The following is a 19,364-nucleotide window of genomic DNA, read 5'->3' as shown; positions in this document are numbered from 1 at the left end:
TGGAGGAGAAGTCGCTTTTATTTGTGCTGACTGATTTTATCGAAAGAGCAAACCTGTGATGGTTATCATCAATCCTAATTCTTGAGAGGGAGCATGGAGGCCCACTGCGAGCTGCTCAGAACCACACTGCTGGTGAGAGACAGAACCTACTGGCCGCCCCATATCTGAGGACCCCCCACAAGGGCTACTGCAGATGGCAGTGTCCCCACAGTCAGCCACACACCAGCCAGGGGCCATTGCTCTAGCACCACACAGAGGACTCAAACTTGAAAGTCCCAGGGCTTCACTTGAGGCCAGCTAATGGCTTGACAGCTGCGTTTCAGGAAACGTTGGTAGCCTTACAGTCTTTGCCTATGAGACTATTGTGACTATTCTGAACAGCTAGACTGAGAAGCCTGGGTAAGTCTGCTGGGCACGGAGCTACCGTAGTGTCACTTAGCATGGTCCGAACATCGATCCCCAACAGATCCACAGAAGTTTCTGGAACATGATCTATGGAGAGTCAGACCTCAGACCTGCTTGACACAAGCACCTCTAAACACAACAAAGCCTGCTTTCAGTACTTCACCAATATCATAGGAATTTAAATAAGCTTTTTAAAAAGCCTCTTGCGGTTTTGAGAATACCGAATAAAACATTTTTAAAGGGTTATCTGAGACGAGAAAGATGTCTCAGTGGTTAAGCATGCATATTGCTGCCCGTAATCCTAGCTTGGGAGAATTGAAAGCCCTCTTCTGCAGACACCTACACTCTTGTACCTCTACCCCACCCCCAGGCATACACATAATTGAAAAAAATCTCAAAAATTTCATGAGAAGGGTCATTTATCAAAATGTACAGTGATGGTATGAGGGAATATGCAAGGTATGAGCAGAAGTGGTGTGTGTGTGTGTGTGTGTGTGTGTGTGTGTGTGTGTGTGTGTGTGTGTGTTTGTGTCTTTAGAACCAACTGCAACTTCACATACTATTGGAGTGCGTTTGAACTTTCTCTTTCACCAGAGACCCTTACAGAGATTGTAAGTGTGTGCCGGCTCCTTCCGTTTGAAGAATGAGCGGTTAGTAAGGCGGACTGGAGTAAGCAGAAGAAAGAGGAGCACTTACACACTAGAGGCAGGGGACGTTTGGTGTTTGGATGGTCACGTTACAGAAAGCAATTCTTTCTGCACTTCAAGAACAAGCGACCTACAGCTGGGACTGGCAAAAGCTGGCGGAACAAAGGATGCTCCCACTGTGTGCTTCTACTATACAAGAAACATCCCTGTGTAATGTAGTCACACACCATTGTATAGAAAAAAAGCTTTTGTTGTGTGTGCACACGTGTTCGTGTGTGTGTGTGTGTGTGTGTGTGTGTGTGAGCGCACACACACGCACACACACATTTTATTTTGTTTTACTTCAGGAGACAGTCTCTTGCTCTACCTGGAGATGTGCCCAGGGACGTTACAATCTGGGGTTCCAAGAGTATACCTAATGTTATGTGTGTGCTGAGGATCAAACTCATAATTGCATACCAAGTATCTTATTGATAGAGCAATCTCCTTGGTCTTCTAAATACTTTCTTTAGGATATCAATGATTAATTCAATTTTCATATAAAATTAATCAAAACATTACTTTAGCTATTCCAGCAAACCGGGTATAGTAAGTCTACTGATTTTAAAAAGTCGATCTGTTACAGCTCTTGAATTAGCCCAGTGAATCTCTGGATACGTCTCCTAATTATTCTTTCAGAAACAGAAATTTTAATTACTCAACAGATTTCTATAAATTAGTTGTAAAAACAGTCACTTTCTTTGGACTAGGTGAGAAAAATCTAAGGGGTCACTGATATCCCTGGGACACAGCTGATGCAGAGAGAAGAGGAGGTTCACAGTAGGTTCTCAGAGAACGGTCCTTACTCCACACGGTGAGCATGGCAGATGCGTTCACAGAGGCCTCCGTGTTGGCTGCATAGCAGGTGTAGTTGCCGGCATCCTGGATGAAGACGGGGGCTATCCTCAGCCCCCCAGATTCCAGCAGCATGAACCTAGGAATCCGGACAGAGCCACTGGCCAGAATGAGGTCCCCTAGAGAGGAGAGGAGCATTAGAGGTACAGCCTCTGGCAGGGAAGGCGATGGAGGGAGTGGCTGGAAGAACGCAAAGGGAGTATCCTGGGTACAACACGCCTGGAGAGGTATTCCTTCCCATCAGCGCCGAGCCCCATGAACACAGGAACATGCTAGCTGCCTGGCACTGAGAGATTCTGTTCAACAGACTCTCATCTTGCCTTTGGGTGTTTGTTTCAGGAACCCCAGCAAGCAGACAGCCCTTGGTGAGGGCATATGTAGAGGACAACCATATGTATACAGTTATTACTACCTTTTAACTCCCATTGACTTCGCTTTATCAAAAAAGATAGTATGTGTGTAGGGCAGTACGTCTCAACCTTCCTAATGCTGTGACCCTTTAAAACAGTTATCGTGACCCCCCAACCATAACATTCTTTTGTTGCTACTTCATCACTGTAATTTTGCTACTGTTATAAACCATAATGTAAAGATCTGTGTTTTATGTTGGCTCTAAGCCCTTATAAAAGAATCATTTGATTACCCAGATGGGTTGCGACCCACAGGTTGAGAACCTCCGGTGTGCAGGCTGTTTGTGTGTGTGTAGATGCACATGTGTGCATGCACAGGTTCACATGTAAAGGTGAGCATATATGTAGAGGCTGTCCTTTTTTTATTTTTTGAGACAAGGTCTACGGCTGAGACCTGGAGCTCACAGGCTGGGCTGGACTGTGCGGCCGTCAAGCCCCCAGGATCTCCTGTCTCTGCTTCGCCTGTTCCAGGATGTCAGGCTCACAGCTCTGCGCAGGTACACCGTGTACACAGGGGCGCTGGGACCAAACTCATGCCTCAAACACTTTACTGACTGCAGCGTTTCTCTAGTATCCGCATTTTGTAGAAGCCTGGGGTCACCTGTCTGACACCGCACCCTGGGATTTAGTTCCTGTCAGAGGTGTTTAATAAATGTTACTCAGTCTTCCCTGAGTGACCAAGAAGGAAACAAATGCAGACAGCATTCTAGTGTTTTCCACAGCAGGCATGCCTCTGCAGAGCCACCTGCCTCTCTTCCATGTGATGGCGGGCTTGGGAGCCCCGGACACCTCACACCTCAGGACAGCTGTCATCCCGTCGGTAACCGTGGTGTCCACTGGACGCTGGGTGAAGGCAGGAGCAATATCTGTGGGGGAGGGGAGGTAACAGTGAGCTGTGGCCCTGCCTGTGAGAAGCCTGCCTGGAACTCACACAGAACTGCAGGACCGGAGGGAAGGATTACTATGTCCAAACCAGTAGTCGCCCTGGGGTGGCTCCAGCTCTCTTATTCCCCTGTCATTGTTTGGTGTTTACAGGGAAGTGAAGTCCTGTGTAAGTTCCAGGGGTCCAGGAAGCATTCATCTACAGAAACCAGCCGTCTTTTCCTTTAGGCGACAGACTGTGTCGACTACAGGGTGACACGTCTACACTTCTCAGGAACATTCTGGACGCTGAAATACATGTTTAAGGACTCCTGTTCCATGCTGTGGCTTCTTTTTATTCATGGGGACAGGCAGGCAGTGTGAGGGCTGCGCAATCCTTCGTAAAAGAAATTCAGCAAGGGCATGCTGGGATAAAATAACCAGTTTCCCAGACCAGGCACATGGCAGTACCACCTGCTCTTTCCTACATGACAGGAGAAGTGGTTTTGGTGGTGGTCCAGATACTCCACACCCTCCCTCCATGCACAGGCTGTGCGTTCTGTGCTATGTAGCTGTGACATAGCCCATGCCCCTTAAAGTCTACCAGACCCTCAAAGAAAACAAACAACCACAGAAACACCCCCAAACTATCTGGTTATCTCTGCCTCAGGACACCCTGGCCATAGCTGGAAGGTCTGTTTTAAGTAATTCTGATGGATGCAAAAATTCAGTGTCTTTCGTCAAAAACCCGGTATTATTTCTACTGCTCAGAGCAAGATTGGCCTCCAGTGTTCTGATGTGGAGAACAACTGTAACTCCTGAGAAGCAGGTCAAGGACAGTGGCCATCTCGTCACACACTACAGGGAGCCACCAGGGCCATGCACACACACACACACACACACACACACACACACACACACACGGCCACACTCCCCAGTTGCCCTCACATCTGCAGTATCAACACTTTGCTCTAAAAGGGCAAACTTGAAAGGTGCAATTCTGTAACCGCTAAATTCCATTTCATTTCAGAAGAACAATGTTACAGCCGTGGGAGGTTAGAAAGCGCCGGCAGATACAGTGAGAACCTGTACTTTTATTTTAGTTTTTCAAAGACAGGGTGCCATGGTATTTCTGCTAATGGGAGAATAAAAGAAGCCCACAAAAGAACTATAATTGTTCAATAAAACTAAACTAGAGAATGAAATTTTTTAATGGAGAGAAAAAGATCAAAAGGAAAAGATTAGTAGTACACTATATACTCAATTGTCTTTCTAATTCTGTCCAGAGGGGGAGAAAATGGAAATATTTTTCTACTTGTCTAAAAAGGGAGGGTTTTTTTTTTTTTTTTTTTTTTTTTTTTTGGGAACTCGGCTTCAAAGAGCAGGGCTCGCAGGTGTGCCCAGGGAAAACTCTCCTAAGCTCTCCAATCATCACAGGTTCTTTCACGTCAGGAGCTGATGAGATGCTACCCCCCCTGTGTTTAGAGAGCTGGCCAGACTGTTACTTACTGGTCACATCCAGGTAGGTGTGAGTCTGGGTCTCCCCTCCTTCATTACTGGCAAAGCACTGGAAGATTCCGGAGTCTTCTGGACTCAACTTCTGAATGTGCAGGCCTCCGCTGGGGAGAACCCTATACCTGGGGTTCTGGAGCTTGCTGAGGGGGACAGCATCTTTGTACCACTGGAGGGTGGGAAGAGGAACCCCTGGGTAGAGACAGAGAGAAACACTGCACTCCAGGAGGTCTCTGTAGGCAGGTAAAGACTAAATGTCTCCCAAGGCCATCTTCTGGTGGTACATCCCATCTGTTGGGGACATGTCTCTCATCTTACATGAAGATACCCACACTGAGAGGTCTGAACTGGAAGAAGGAATAAGCAAGGGCCAGGAATCCTCCTCACTCTCATCTTAGGGCCCTAGGTTTCCACTCATTTAGAAAGATTTCAACTGTTACTTCCCTTGAATTCAGGACAGGATTGATGTCTCTGGTTCTGTCCCTGCTTGGAAGGCTGGTCATTGGGAGCTTCTAGATTGGGTTGACTCACCCTTGATGTGGGTGGGCCCTTCACTGAACACAAATAAGGAAGTGAGCTGAGCGCCAGCATCCCCCTCTCTCCACGCCCCGACTGTGGAGGTGAGAACTTGTAAGATGGACACTGAGAAACTTACTTTGTTCCTAAGACCCTTATGACAACAGGAAGTGGGGGGGGGGGTGCAGCAAGCTCCTGTACCTGTCCCCCAAGAGTTGAATAAGCTGACAGCATGGCAGGGTACTGGACTAGAAGGACTAGAGGACCAGACAGGCTCAGAACCCAGGTTCCTTTCATGTTTGTTTCTCAGTGAGAAACAAGGCTTGGCTTCCCTGGTGGGCATTGGGACAGGCTTACATAACCTAGGTGGTGTAGAGAAAAGACTGTCTGCAGCCTAAGCAGCAGGTGTGGACTTCTGAAACCCTTCTCCGCCATGGCAGTAGTCAGTTCGCATAGCCCAGGACTGATGGACAACAGCATTTTAATGCCTGGCCAACCCAGTCTTGAGTAGGGAACATTTAGGATTCCCACTCAAACCTTCAGGGCTAGGGGAAAACAGCTTCCTGGGGGAATATCTTTGACCTTCCTGAAGTCCAAGAGGACCACACCCACCCATAAATCAAGATCTAGGTGTGCAAGAGGCTCCACAGAGAACCAGCCCAAACCCATATGACATAACAAACTCCAGAAATGCCATGGGCATGGGAACCTGAGGAGATACCAAGAGTTCTGGAGTTTAGGTGCCTTTGTTCTCAGTTTCCTTAGATAAAAATTATTATTTTTTTTGTTGGTTCTGAGACAAATCTTGCTACACAGCCCGGTTGGCCCTTTTGCTTCTGCCTCCTAAGTGCTGGGATTACAGGCACATGCCTCCAGGCCTGGCTTTATAAGATGAATTAAAGTTTTAAAGAGCACATTTTGCCACGATTCTACAAGGTTCACTCAGGCCCCTGACTCAGTCTCAGTGTATGTGGGTGTAGACGGCCCATTAGAATGAACGGAGCTAATGTCGGGAGCATTTCCAGATGATGCGTTCCCGGGCAGTCCTTTCCCTTAATTACGTTTCCTGTCACCTCTCATTAAATCAGGACAACTTTTTAAAATCCATTTCAAGGTAAAAGCATATGCAATTCATGTAAAACCTCATAATGGCGATTACATGATGTAGCTCTCACAGGGCACCCCTCCCCCTCCCGTGTGGTTTGTCTCAGTGCCAGAGCTAAGGGAAAACCGGAAAGCACACGGCGGCAGAGCAGTGTGGGGAAGACCTGTTCAATACACATTTGCAAGTCTGTGCTTAACAGCTTACCCTGCAGGAATTAGGTGGAGAGCCTTCTCCTGTCAGAGGAGAACGTTGGGATTGTTATTTATTGAAAAATAATAATTACTCCATGGGATGGTGGGAGTGTTTCCATTAGGGGTAATTTCATGTCAAGTGGGAACCCTAACCCTCGCAGACGTGGTGTGTGTGGTAGAGAACACATTCAGTTCTAAAATACAAACTTTATGTAGATTCTCATACTCAGAGCTACACTTCAGAGGTGGCTGCACTAGCAGCAAGGGGACATGGCCACCACAGTATGAAGTGTCTCCTCCCAGAAACTGCTCCATTCCTCTCCCATCCTGCTCTATGACTGCATTAAAAGAGCTGAGGCTGAGGAGAACAGAAACACAGCATGCTTAGAGAGTGACCATGATGGGGTGACCAGGAATGGAGACCAGAGTCCACACGTTCTCTGGCAAATGTAAATGTCGGATGTAGGTCACTGAAAGGGACTTCTGGTCAGAGGTGACTGCATTTGCCAATAGCTATTAGGAGCCCCACAGTTCCCATTTCAGAACTAAAGGGTGGGCTTGGTTGAATATAGGGAGGTAGTTATACTCTTAGCCCCAGACACTGGGGCGCATCTAAGTGTCATGGCAGGGGCATGCTGGGCTGCATTGCTGAACGGTCCCGGTATTTGGTGAACAACTTCTACATTCAAGATGTTTGGTGGTAATTTCCCAGTGTGTAACTTGTTTCATTGTGGAGTCTCTGAGCATAATACTTAACCATGCTTTCTCTATCGAATGGTGGGTAGAGAGATGGTAGTGTGAGAAATATGTCAGTCTGGTCCCTTTTTCAGTATGAGGTGCCTTCAAGGCTCAGCAGAGAGCCAGAGACAAGCAGGAGGCACTGGTCCTGTCTTCCCTAGCTCACTGCTGCTAGCTGCTTGTCCAGGTTTCCCCAGTCGTCCTAGGGTAGAGGAGTCCCAGGCAGTCCGCCATAGCTCAGAAAAGGAGGGAGTCTCCGGCCCCAGGACAGCCTTTAGATAAAAGCATTTTATCCTGAACAATTGGATGGGGAATTTAGGACTCTATTTCTGTCTGCCTTTTCTATAGGCCGATGCCAGGCTTAGCAAGGTCGTAAAATAAACTGCTTCACTTTTGCTACTCGGGATCCCCAATACTCTCACGAAGTGGGGTCATTGTTTCTCACAAAAGCAAAGCTTCCCTTCCTGTTTAGTGAGAGGAAGAAAACCATTTTTATGGTGCCAGATCTAAACAGACAGGAAAAGAGCCTTTTCATCTATGCAGGTCTTCAGAAGGGATTGCCTTGTAAAGCCCCTGGTGTGTGTGTGTGTGTGTGTGTGTGTGTGTGTGTGTGTGTATGAAGTTCATGGACAGGGTAACAGGTACAGGGAGCCACAGGGAGGCAAGCACAGTGCCTTGAAGAGCTCGAGAGCTGCCCCAGAGCTAAAAGGGCAGAAAGGAGGAAAGGTTCCTGTTCAGAGTCATGAGTAATGGGGCCCGGATATACTTGGTTGGCACAGTGCCTGCCAAGCATGTACAAGACCCAAGTTCTATTCTCAGTGCTGGATAAACCGTGTGTGGCGGCTCACGCCCATAATCCAAGCACTCAGAGGTGGATGCAGGCAGCTCAAGTGAATGCTCAAGGTCAGTCTTGGCTGCATCGCAAGTTTGAGGCCTGCCTGGGTTCTATGAGATCCTGTCTGTAAACGTTAATTATTTAATTAACTAATTAATAATAAAAGAACTCTCCTTTTCTTAAAAAATGGATGGGTGGATGTGGTCCCCAGTCCTTATCATCTTGGGGATGAAGATGGGTGTCCTTAGAGCCATGCTCTTAGGCTCATACACTCTGAGGAACCCAGACCCTGAGGGGAGTCACAGGGTCTTCCGAGTCCTCTGTCTCTAGGGCAGACAAGGGGAAAGAGCTTCCTTCACTTCTTGAGGGTAAGAAGACATTACATGTTGCCACCCCAGAACGTGCTACAGACAAACAAGGATCTTCACAGTGGTGACTTCTTTCAGCAAGGTCACAGGCTGGGCATTGAGTGTCTAGTATTTCCAAATTTCATGCTCCCTGTCCCACTAGAAGGACTTAAAGGTGGCTCTGGATAGTCACGGACATTGACCATGGGTCCCCATCCGGGACTGCCCATACTCACCCATGGCTTGACACGGGATGTCCACGGTCTCTTCCACTTCCCCTAAAATCCGGCTCTCTGGCTCAGTAGTGAAATATGGTGGCTCTTCAAACAAGGAGAAGAAAACAACTCGTAAGTAAAGGTATGGTTGTGTCCTGAATGTGAAATGTCCTCTCTAGGTTCATGAGCATGTGTGTACTCCTGGCTCCCAGATGGCGGCACTGTGGCTGAGAGCTGTGAAACTTTTTGGGGGGCCTGCTGGAGGAAGTGATGCAGTGCAGAACACACAACCTTCCGCTGCTGCCACTGTGGCTTTCCCACCAAAATGGACCTCAGACTGCTGGAACTTTGGGCGACATAAACCCTTTCTCCCTTCACTCGTTTCTGTCTGAGGTTTTAATCACAGAAGTGAGAAATTAAGTAACACAAGAAGGATGTCAAGGACCACCATATTCCCTTCCTCCTCCTCCTCTTCCTCCTCCTCTTCCTTCTTCTTCTTCTTCTTCTTCTTCTTCTTCTTCTTCTTCTTCTTCTTCTTCTTCTTCTTCCCCCCCCCCCTCTCTCTCTCTCTCTCTCTCTCTCTCTCTCTCTCTCTACCCCCCCCCGTGGTATTTGTGTGTGTGTGTGTGTGTGTGTGTGTGTGTGTGTGTATGTATGCACATGTCGGTGTGGTTGTGTGTGTATGTCTCTGTGTGTCTGTGTATGTGTTTGTGTGTGGAGGGCATAGGTCCAGGTCAATGTCTTCAATCTTCACTTTATTTTTATTTTTTGAGACAGAATCTATCATGGAATCTGAAGCTCAGCAATTTGGCTAGACTGGAAGCCTCCTGTCTCACCCCCTCTACTCTAGGACCAAGATTACTGATTGCCTGGCTTTTTATCTGAGTGATGGGGGCCTGAACTCAGGTCCCATGTATGTGTAGCAACTACTTTATTGACTGAGCCATCTTCCCAGTCCCCAGTCTGAGCTTTCAGGATCGTTCTAACTACATCATCGTTAGTCACCATCGTGCTCACAAACCCAAATTCGGGGAGCGGCAGGCAAAGGTGATTTATATTCCAAGGTTTCAGAAAGCAAATTACCACTCAGGGCGATGGCTACTTCTCAGTTTATGGGCTTGAAATCATGGAATATCTTAATTCACATTTTAGAAAGGGCATCCCAAGAGCTTCATAAAGGTGTATTTACAGCACAGTACTTTATAGGCAAGTTTGTTTCCATATCTAAACTAAACACCACCCTAGAGGCATGCTGAATTGCTCTGTAACAAGGGGCCAGGCCTATATCACAGAACAGCTCAGCCTATTAACTTTGTTTTTTTAAGTCTTAGCCTTTCTCCTCCAAAACGTAAATTTAATACTTCGATGGAATGCAAAATAATAGTGGGTGGAGGAAGGGCTGGGGGATAGGCAGAGGCTCTCGTCCATCCTTAGCAGAGGGAACCTCCCTGGCATTTCTAGTCTCTTGCCTCCCCTTGTGTGGGGAAGAGGAAATGGCGCTAGTATTAGACAATGAGTTCCCTTGGAGAGTAAATTGCAACATTTTCCCCAGTTCATTCAGCAGAATCCAGCAGAGGCTCGGGCCCGGCTCAGGAGCAGTGAGGTGGCAGTGATACTTCATTATCACAATGACAAAGGCTCTAGTGTTCGCTTTCTGTGTGATAATTAATTTCTGGAGACATCTTCTTTTCATTGTAATAGTGTTAAATGTGGATAATAAGGCTTGGTGTGTGTCCTATACTGACTACATCTTAAGAAAAAAAAAAATACCCACAAACCAGGGTGGGATCTAAAGAAGGGAACAGAGATAAAAACATACAAGTTCCAAGAAGAAAAGACTGCAGGTTTCTGAATGGGCAGAAAGTGGGTATCAACTCTGCAATTATGTGGGCCTCTTGAGCAGGAGCCCTGCACCAACTCCCCACATACACTGTGGACGTGGCTGTGGCTCTGGAGACTAGCTGTAAAGATCTGCAGTCTTCCCTTTCCTAGCTGGTCTTCGCGCACACACACATTCCCTGCGCAGCCGCGTCTCTAATCAATAGTAACGCTAGCAGCACTATTTATGTTCCAACTCACAGCGGTACAGCCTGTCAGGACCTTATGCACGGGTCACGGCCCGTATTCATCAGTGGACGCTAAATTCAATAGCTACCATCATGTTCTGATTAAAGGGATGTGAGGGCAAAAGGGGAAAAATTAAGTTAAATATCAACATTTGCTTGTGATTAATTACGGTTTCCATTTCCTCAGTCAAGCATTCTATTTTTAGATAACTGCAATGTCCCAGGCAGTTGCAAGTCATAATACTGGAAAAACTTGCATGTCCTTTCCTCAGTTTACTGTGTGGAACTCTGCCCTCTTAGGATAACAGCTATAACCATCTTCATCAAGACCCTTGTGACTTCCCCAGGAGACCCTTGCATGCCTGCTGACATTATCTCCTAGAAGGGGAGGCACTTAAGGTCCCTAGACCCTCATCTGAGAGCTCAGCCACTCCTTCCTGCACCTTCCAGCCCACTGAATTAATTTTGCCTGCGGTAAACGTGGTTGCCTGGTTGTGGGAGGTGCCAGAGTACTGACCAGATGGAGAGTTAATGGAAGTGGGGACTCCATTTGTGTATCAGCATCCGAGATAGCATGCTCTTTGGTTAGGTGGCTACTTTGAGGTTAACCATGCTTCTATAAGTGACCCCTCACGTGTGCCTTACAAGTAACCTGGAAACTCACTGGTTCATTGAGCTATACTTTGTTGCCTTGGGGTATAGATCTTGTTTCCATCTTCCTGGGTCTGGGTCTACAATAAACACCCCACTGGTAATGCCATCCTATACTAACTCCACCTGCAGGGTGCCACTCATGTGATCAACAGAGTTTATCTTTACAGCACCTGCATGCATCTGCTTGTGTGTGCCCACACATGTTTTGTTCCATGCACAGTAATCACACATGCAGGGTCTTGTGTCCATACTGTATTGAAACATAGAATGGTCTTTCATCTTGAAGATGTCATCCACCCCTAAGCCCTGTGCCTAGCCCAGGACCAACCCTCTACTTACATTAGTTTTTCATTTACAGAATGTTATGTAAGCACTATTGGAAGTGGCTGTCCTCACTCTGCATAATTCCCTTGAGATGTGTCCAGTAGGAGACACACTTGACTGCATATATTAGTCCTGTGGATGCCCAGCACTTCCAGGGCCACAGCCTGGTGGTTTGAATAGGAATGCCCTGCCCCCATGAGCTTGGTCCCTATCTGATGGAACTGTTTGGGAAGGATTAAGAGGTGTGGCCTTGTTAGAGGAGGTGGGTCCCTGAGGGCAGTCTTTGAGGTTTCCAAAGCCTCCCCTCACCTCCAACTGGCTCTTTCTGCCTTGTATTTTTAGATGGGGATGTAAGTAATCTTGAGATACTCCTCCAGTGCCATGGCTGCCTGTTACCACATTCTCTGCCATGATGGTCATTGACTCATCCTCTGAAGTTGTAAGCCCTCCACTAAATTCTTTTAAAAAAAGTTGTTTTGGTTGTGGTGTCTTATCATGGCAATAAAAAATTTACTAAGAGGCCCAGATGCTATTTATATTCTTGGCTTCTGAGGAATGCACAGTGGCGCATGACAGGGGATGGAGACAATGAGTCCACACAGTGTTCCTGGGATGGACATGCTTAGGGGATATCACTCACCATAAGCAGAGGCCAGGTAGGTATGGTGCACCTGATGAGTCAGATACTCCACCTTCCTACTTTGTAGCACCTCTCTCACCCATGTGCAGAAGCGTGGCCTAGAGGCCTAGAGGCACCGGGAACCTTTGTGACCCTCCAGAGAAACCTGTTAGAGCTTGTTCCTGGAAGCCCGCCAGGTAGGTGAGCTAACAGGTTAGGTGTTAAAGCTGCCACAGCGACACTCTGATTCACGGAGTTTCTTCCCTGCCACACATAAGCTACAATCTCTCTTTGTGGGTCCTTCACACCAACCCAGTCCAACGGGAGCTCTCGAGGGTCTTGCTTGTTTCTACACAGTACAGGATGAGGGTAGTGAGGCACTTACAAGGTCTTCAGCTGTGGAGACATCTAGCTGAGCCACAGAGATACTCTGAGGACAGTCATCTAAGGCACATGCCTGTTTACCACCTGATCTTCCAAGGGCAACTGGGTGAGTCTGTCTGTGTCTTGGCAAATGGTGAGAGAGAGAGAGAGAGAGAGAGAGAGAGAGAGAGAGAGAGAGAGAGAGAGAGAGAGCATCCAGTTGGCACAGGCTTGCATTGGACTGTTAAATATCGGTCACAGCTGCAGCCAATAAAGTCAAGGATAGAAACGGGCACTTCCATCTTTAGAAATAAGATGAAGACATCAGAAGAGTCTATTGCCCTGGGTGAAATCAAAGCCAGACAAAGCCAGCATGGGCTGAATGTCTTCCACATAGTCCAGCTGCAGTATCAGAACCAGAGCTAGGGTTCCTCCAAGTAGTTCCAAACTGGGGCCTTGATTGAAGGGGCTGGAAGCAGAGCTTCTGTCTTGCAGAGCCAGCCTCAGAGGGGATGGTTAATGCATGCCTAGGCCATGCTGTCTAGCCCTCAGGCTTGGTGGTGGATTCAGACTGAGCCCCAGGCCTGTTCTGCTCACTACATTTCCTACACAGGCTTCCCTTTCCTCTAGAGGCCCAGCTCTGCTGCTCTGCTGTGCCTTTGGCTGCAGTCACTGTCTGCATTGGGTGCCTTGTTCACTGGAGTAGGCAGAATGGTCCCCTGGAACCTGTGTGTTCTGTAAGTGACAGGAGGAGCAACACAAGGGCTCATTGATCTTCAGATGGAGAGAGTGGGAAAGCAGGATTAGCTGAGTGGCCACAGTGGAGAACTTTCTCACGAGGAAGCAGGAGAGGCAAGAGGCAGGGCAGAAGTGTGGAGATGGAAGGACTGGAGGAAGAGAGGGAAAGAAGGAAAGTGGAGAGGAAAAGGGAAGGAAGAGAGAAAGGAGGGGAAAGACGGTGGGGAGGAGGGGTAGGGAAGGGAAGGATGGATAAGAGGAACAGGAGGATAAATTGAGGGGAGAGGGACATAAACATCTACTAGGATGCAGAATGGCTGTCGTCTGTGACACTGTACCAGGCACTATGAGGATGTGGATTTCAGAGTGATCTGCATTCAGGGAGTCAGAATAGATTTGCAAGAAACAGGGAGTTCTCTATACTGGTTGTTGTGTTGGTCAGTCTTCACTGTCTGCTTGATTGCATTTATAAACATCGTGGAAACACAGCTCTGGGAGTGTCTTCGAGGATGTTTCCAGAAAAGTTTAACTGAGGAGAGAGGATTGCCCTTCCCCAGTGTGGATAGCACCACAGTCTGTGGGCTATGGTCTATGGGCTGTAGTCTGTGATCTGTGGTCTGTGGGCTGTACTCTGTGGTTTGTGGTCTGTAGTGTGTGGTCTGTGGACTGTGGTCTGTGCGCTGTGATCTATGGGCTGTAGTCTGTGGTTTGTGGGCTGTGGTCTGTGGTCTGTGGGCTGTGGTCTATGGGCTGTGGTCTGTGGGCTGTAGTCTGTGGGCTGTGGTCTGCGGGCTGCGATCTGTAGTCTGTGGGCTGTGGCCTGTGGGCTGTGGGCTGTGATCTGTGGGCTGTGGGCTGTGATCTGTGGTCTGTGGCCTGTGGTCTGTGGTCTGTGGTCTGTGGCCTGTGGTCTGTGGGCTATGATCTGTGGTCTGTGGCCTGTGGTCTGTGGTCTGTGGCCTGTGGTCTGTGGCCTGTGGTCTGTGGTCTGTGGTCTGTGGTCTGTGATCTGTGGTCTGTGGCCTGTGGTCTGTGGGCTGTGGTCTGTGGGCTGTGGTAGTGGGCTGTGATCTGTGGGCTGTGGTCTGTGATCTGTGGTCTGTGGCCTGTGGTCTGTGGGCTGTGGTCTGTGGTCTGTGGTCTGTGATCTGTGGTCTGTGGCCTGTGGTCTGTGGGCTGTGGTCTGTAGTCTGTGGTCTGTGGTCTGTGGGCTGTGGTAGTGGGCTTGACTAGATTTAAAGCACAAAGCAAGCTGAACACCAGTGCTTATCTCTCTCTGCTTCCTGACTGACCTGCTGCCTCAATGCTCCTGTTTCTGGGCTCTCCCTGCCAGGATGAGCCTTCCAAGTATGAGCAAAAGAAATAAGCCATCCTCCCTAAGTTACTTTTGTCTGTTATTGTTAGAACAATGAGGAAAGAAACCAACATGGCCTCTGCTCTTGGACCAGGGTAGGTGTGAAGGAGCTTGAGCATACTGGCAGGGGTGGGGCACAGAGCAGCTGTGGATCCTACAGGACATGCTGAATCTGTCAGTCAGGAGAAAAAGATGTACAACAGTCCCCCACAGTGATCCAAGATGCTATAACTGGTAAGAGCCACTGGCCTAGTTTAACTTCTGTTGCTGTGATAAAACACCACAATAAAAAGCAACTTAGGGGAGACAGGGTTTATTTTAGCCCACACTTCCAGGTGGAAGTCCACCATAGTGGAGAAGAACCGATGGCCGGAGACTTAAAACAGGTAGTGAGGCACAGCCACTGTCAAGACCAGAGACAACATTCGCATGCATGCTTCATACTTAGCTTCTTTCTCTACAGTCCAGGGCCCAAAGTCAAGAAATGGTCCTGTCTGCTTTAGGATGGGTCTTCCTGTATGAATTAACTTAATTAAGATAGTCCTTTTCAGGGATGCCTACTGGCCAACCAGAGCTAGACAGCCCCTCACTGAGACTCTGCCCGGGTGACTGGAGTGTGTCACATTGACAGTTAAAGCGAGCCATCACAGTCACTGTCCTTTGTTGTATCCTGACCAAAGCACTGATGCCTCTTGAAAAGAGCACGATGCACACACTCACTAACATGACATACACACTCACTAGCCAGCACTCACTAACATGACACACACACTCACTAGCCAGCACTCACTAACATGACACACACACTCACTAGCCAGCACTCACTAACATGACACACACTCACTAGCCAGCACTCACTAACATGACATACACTCACTAGCCAGCACTCACTAACATGATACACACTCACTAGATGACACACACACTCACTAGCCAGCACAGGGCAGGAACACATCCTATGACAGTCATGCTTTCAGCACTTCTATGGTGAGCTTGCTTCATCAGCTCTTCCTTGTGTGGGCTAGTACCTTATCTACCACCTCTCCATCATATCAGAACCAAGGCCCAAAATGCCAGACACTCACTAAAGTGACCAGGTACCTATACAGCCAGAAGTCAATCCTGAAACCTATGAGTATGTCTCCCTGCCACACATTGTTACTACGTGCCAATTGCTACAGGGAGATTGGTCACCCTAACCCAGGATCCCTCCCTGAAATGGTGGCTGACCTTGATGACATCCTGACCTTGATGACAATCCCTGAATCCTTGAATCAACAGAAATGCTTTCTTTGGGGTTTTCTCCAGTGTGACCCAACCACACAATTCCACCTGTCACAACAACTCCTAAACAAAAGGGACTGAAGTCAACCTTATTAAGACAGAAATCAGTGTGGACAAGAGGTGGCTCAGTGGTGCAGTACTCACGGCACAAGCATGGGACCTGATCGCGTGTGCACCCTCAGCACTTAGGGTGGTGTGCCCTGTAACTAGAGCTCTGAGGGATGTGGGTAGAGAGCTCCTGGCCAGTCAGTCAAGTGGGACACTGCAGGTTCAGAGAGCCCCCGTCTCAAAGCTAAGGGACACGGGTCAGCCGTTAAGAGTATTTACTGTTCTAGCAGAGGACCAGAGTTCAGCTCCAAGCTCACATCAGAAGGCTTACCTGCCTTTGACTTCAGCTCCAGGGGACCCAACACTCTCTTTGAGTTTATTCGGGCAGCTGTACACACACACACACACACACACACACACACACACACACACACATACACACACACATTTTTAAAATCTCAGAAATAAGGTTAAGAGTGACTGAGGAAGATACTCAATGTGCACACACACACACACACACACACACACACACACACACACACACACACACATCTATACACGAAAGCATGAAAGCAGGTTCCTGTACCTTTAAAAGCCAAAACATGAAGGATTCTGAGTGCTAAATGCAAAAACCTATTCTGATATGAATTTGAGATCAAAGTTAAGATGATAGATTTAAATCCTTGAGGGAGGAACGGTGATAGAGGCAAACATTTCCAGTTTATAGGGAGATGAATTTCCTCACTTGTTTAAATTACCTTAAAATGTTTTTAACACAATATAGTCCTGCCTTCCAGAGATTTACACATCACAAATTTTCATTTTGGTTCAATCTATAACGGCCTGTGCTCAGACCACCATAGATCAAGCCCAGCGGACGTCTCTGACTGGAATGGGATTGGCCCTCACGGCTATATCCAACAGAGAGCTCGGACCCTAGGTGGGACCGGCAGGACTGGCGACTCTGCCCTGTGGCTCCGGTTCTCTGATCACCCTCATGACCTGTTCTGGGGGTGCTGATGGGCCGTATGCAGAGTCACAGGGGAAGCCCTCTCCCGATGGCTGCCGGACTCGAGACTGCTCAGGGCAACCGCCTTCTATGCAATGCTCCTTGGTGCTGGCTAATTTCAGAGCAATCTGTCTGCATTTTCTTTTCTTATTTTGCAAAATGGCAAACTGCAAAAAAAAAAAATGTGTTATTGAAGGAGTGATTCTGTGGAGAGGCCTTTTTTCTTCTCTCCATTTGAATGCCTTTCATTTCCGATAAGAGAGGGAGTGAAGCCGCCTCTGAGGTACTCTCCTCAGCACTGGCTTCTGCTGAGGACTCAGGTCAGCAGGACGGCAGCTGCAGCCATTTTAAGAACAAGCTCGTGACCATGCAGGAAGCTGGGAAAATCAAGTGGGGGCACTTGGCTCACAGTGTGATGCGCCCATATCATAGTCTTGTGATAAGCTTACAATTCCCTCAGCCACAGCCCAAGTCATGCTTCCACGGCTGTGATCTTCCAGTGACTCGGGCCATTTACCTTTATCTGCCCTCCCACCTCCAGGCCATACTTGGCTGTTTTTTTTTTTTTTTTTTTTTTTTAAAGAAAAGATCGCTGTTCTTACATTTCAGTTCAACCAAAGGTGACAGCCAGCAGCCTCCATTCCCGTCTGAGCCGCCATTACATAGGCGACTTCTGAGTACAGATCATGAGAGTCAGGGAGAGTTAGGGAGAAGCCTGGGGCAAAAGAGAGGCCGGAAGAGGCAGGCGATGGTTGTGATGAGGACAGTCTCCACTCTCGGGCTTTATGGTGGCAGGTGATTACAGTCTGAGGAGGAACTGTCCCCATGTGCTTCCGTTTTCAGTGTTTGCTCTGCAGGTAGTAGTGCTGTCTTTTTGACACTTCAGAACTTCTGATGAAGTCTGGTTATAGGGACAGACCTTCAAGGGTTATAATCTAGCAGATATTTGAGCCAAGATCTTAGAGGCTTAGGGTCTCACTACCGCTACCTGCCATGCCTTCCTACCACGGAGGACTACATGCCTTGCTATTATAAACTAAGGTAAGTCTGTCCTGTCTTGAGATGTTTCTAGCAGGCACTCCGTCACAGCTGTGTTTAGAAGGTTCTAGGGATATTCCTACTTTGGTCCTATAACTCAAAGCAGATGGGATTAACTTGGAAGATAAACTCTACCACAGCATCATTTATATCATTAAAAATGAGGTCAGCCTGCCCACCTGAGTTTGATCCCCAGGATACATGGTAGAAGGAAGAACGGACTCTTACAAGTTGTCCTCTGACCTCCACGAGCATCCTGTGGCATGGTGAGCATCCCCTCTCCAAACATACACAATCAATCAATCGATCGATCAATTGATCAATCAATCGATCAATGTCATTAAAAATAAAGGTCAATGGGGACTTAGTAGTGCACTCACTCAGAAGCTTGAGGACATGCTCCACCCACATAAAAAGCCAGAGGCGGCAGTCGATTGTCTATAACCCCAGGGCTGTTGGTGGAGGCAGGTGGATCCTGAGGGCTGGCTGTGTGGCCAGTCAGTCTAGCCAAAAAGACAAGCTATGGGGTCTCATAGAGAGAGACGCTATTTCAAACTATTAGCTGGAGGGTAGCAAGGCAAGTCACCTGATGCCAACCTCTGGCTTTCACATCTGTCAACAGAGGTGGCGCACATGAACAAGTACACCAAGTCAGTGGGCTTGTCCCCCTGGGGCTGTGGGCATGGAGAACCAGCTACGGGAGGATGCAGCCAGCACCCCTGCCGGTCTGCGCATTACCTATGATGGAAAGGAAGGCTTTGGCCCTGGCTGGCTCAAATGCGCTCCCCCGGAGTGTCGCTTCGCACACGTACATCCCGGTGTCTGCCGAGGTCGGGTTGATGATGGTAAGGCGTCTCCCGTAGCTGTGCAGCCCACTTGTGAGTCGAACTCCGTTTCTCTTCCAGTGCACACTCAGCTCCTCCACAGGCCTGCGCAAGAGTGGAAGGGCGCCATGAATCACTCGGACGGCAGTAATAATAATTTCAGGCATTCAGCACGAGCTTGACAAAGCTAATTCTACCAGGAACCGTGGCGGGTTGAACAATGGACATTTAAAAATCAATCCAGATACAGCTCCACTCCCTCACCGCTCGCCTCAACGAGACATTCTGCTCAAGGGCTATTGAGCAAGGATAGCTAATTGCAGCGGCAATGGACCATACATGCTAATGATTTCATTTGTCTAGGAAA

At 48.1% G+C, this 19,364-nt stretch overlaps 1 protein-coding gene across 1 annotated transcript in view; it reads right to left on the bottom strand.

Annotated features, from left to right (window-relative positions):
- SDK1 (sidekick cell adhesion molecule 1) overlaps positions 1-19,364 on the bottom strand; it is a gene marked incomplete at both ends in the record, with an annotated part of 923,105 nt that overhangs the window by 237,935 nt on the left and 665,806 nt on the right. Inside the window, 5 exons of the mRNA XM_080940510.1 lie at positions 1,898-2,065; positions 3,106-3,222; positions 4,727-4,921; positions 8,698-8,781; positions 18,912-19,102. Coding sequence (XP_080796636.1) covers positions 1,898-2,065; positions 3,106-3,222; positions 4,727-4,921; positions 8,698-8,781; positions 18,912-19,102 — 755 coding nt within the window. The remainder of the gene's footprint in view (positions 1-1,897; positions 2,066-3,105; positions 3,223-4,726; positions 4,922-8,697; positions 8,782-18,911; positions 19,103-19,364) is intronic.

The sequence above is a fragment of the Micromys minutus genome (genome assembly GCF_963924665.1).
Source record: "Micromys minutus genome assembly, chromosome: 29".
Classification (NCBI taxonomy): domain Eukaryota; kingdom Metazoa; phylum Chordata; class Mammalia; order Rodentia; family Muridae; genus Micromys; species Micromys minutus.
This window is presented reverse-complemented; position numbering and strand designations above follow the sequence as displayed.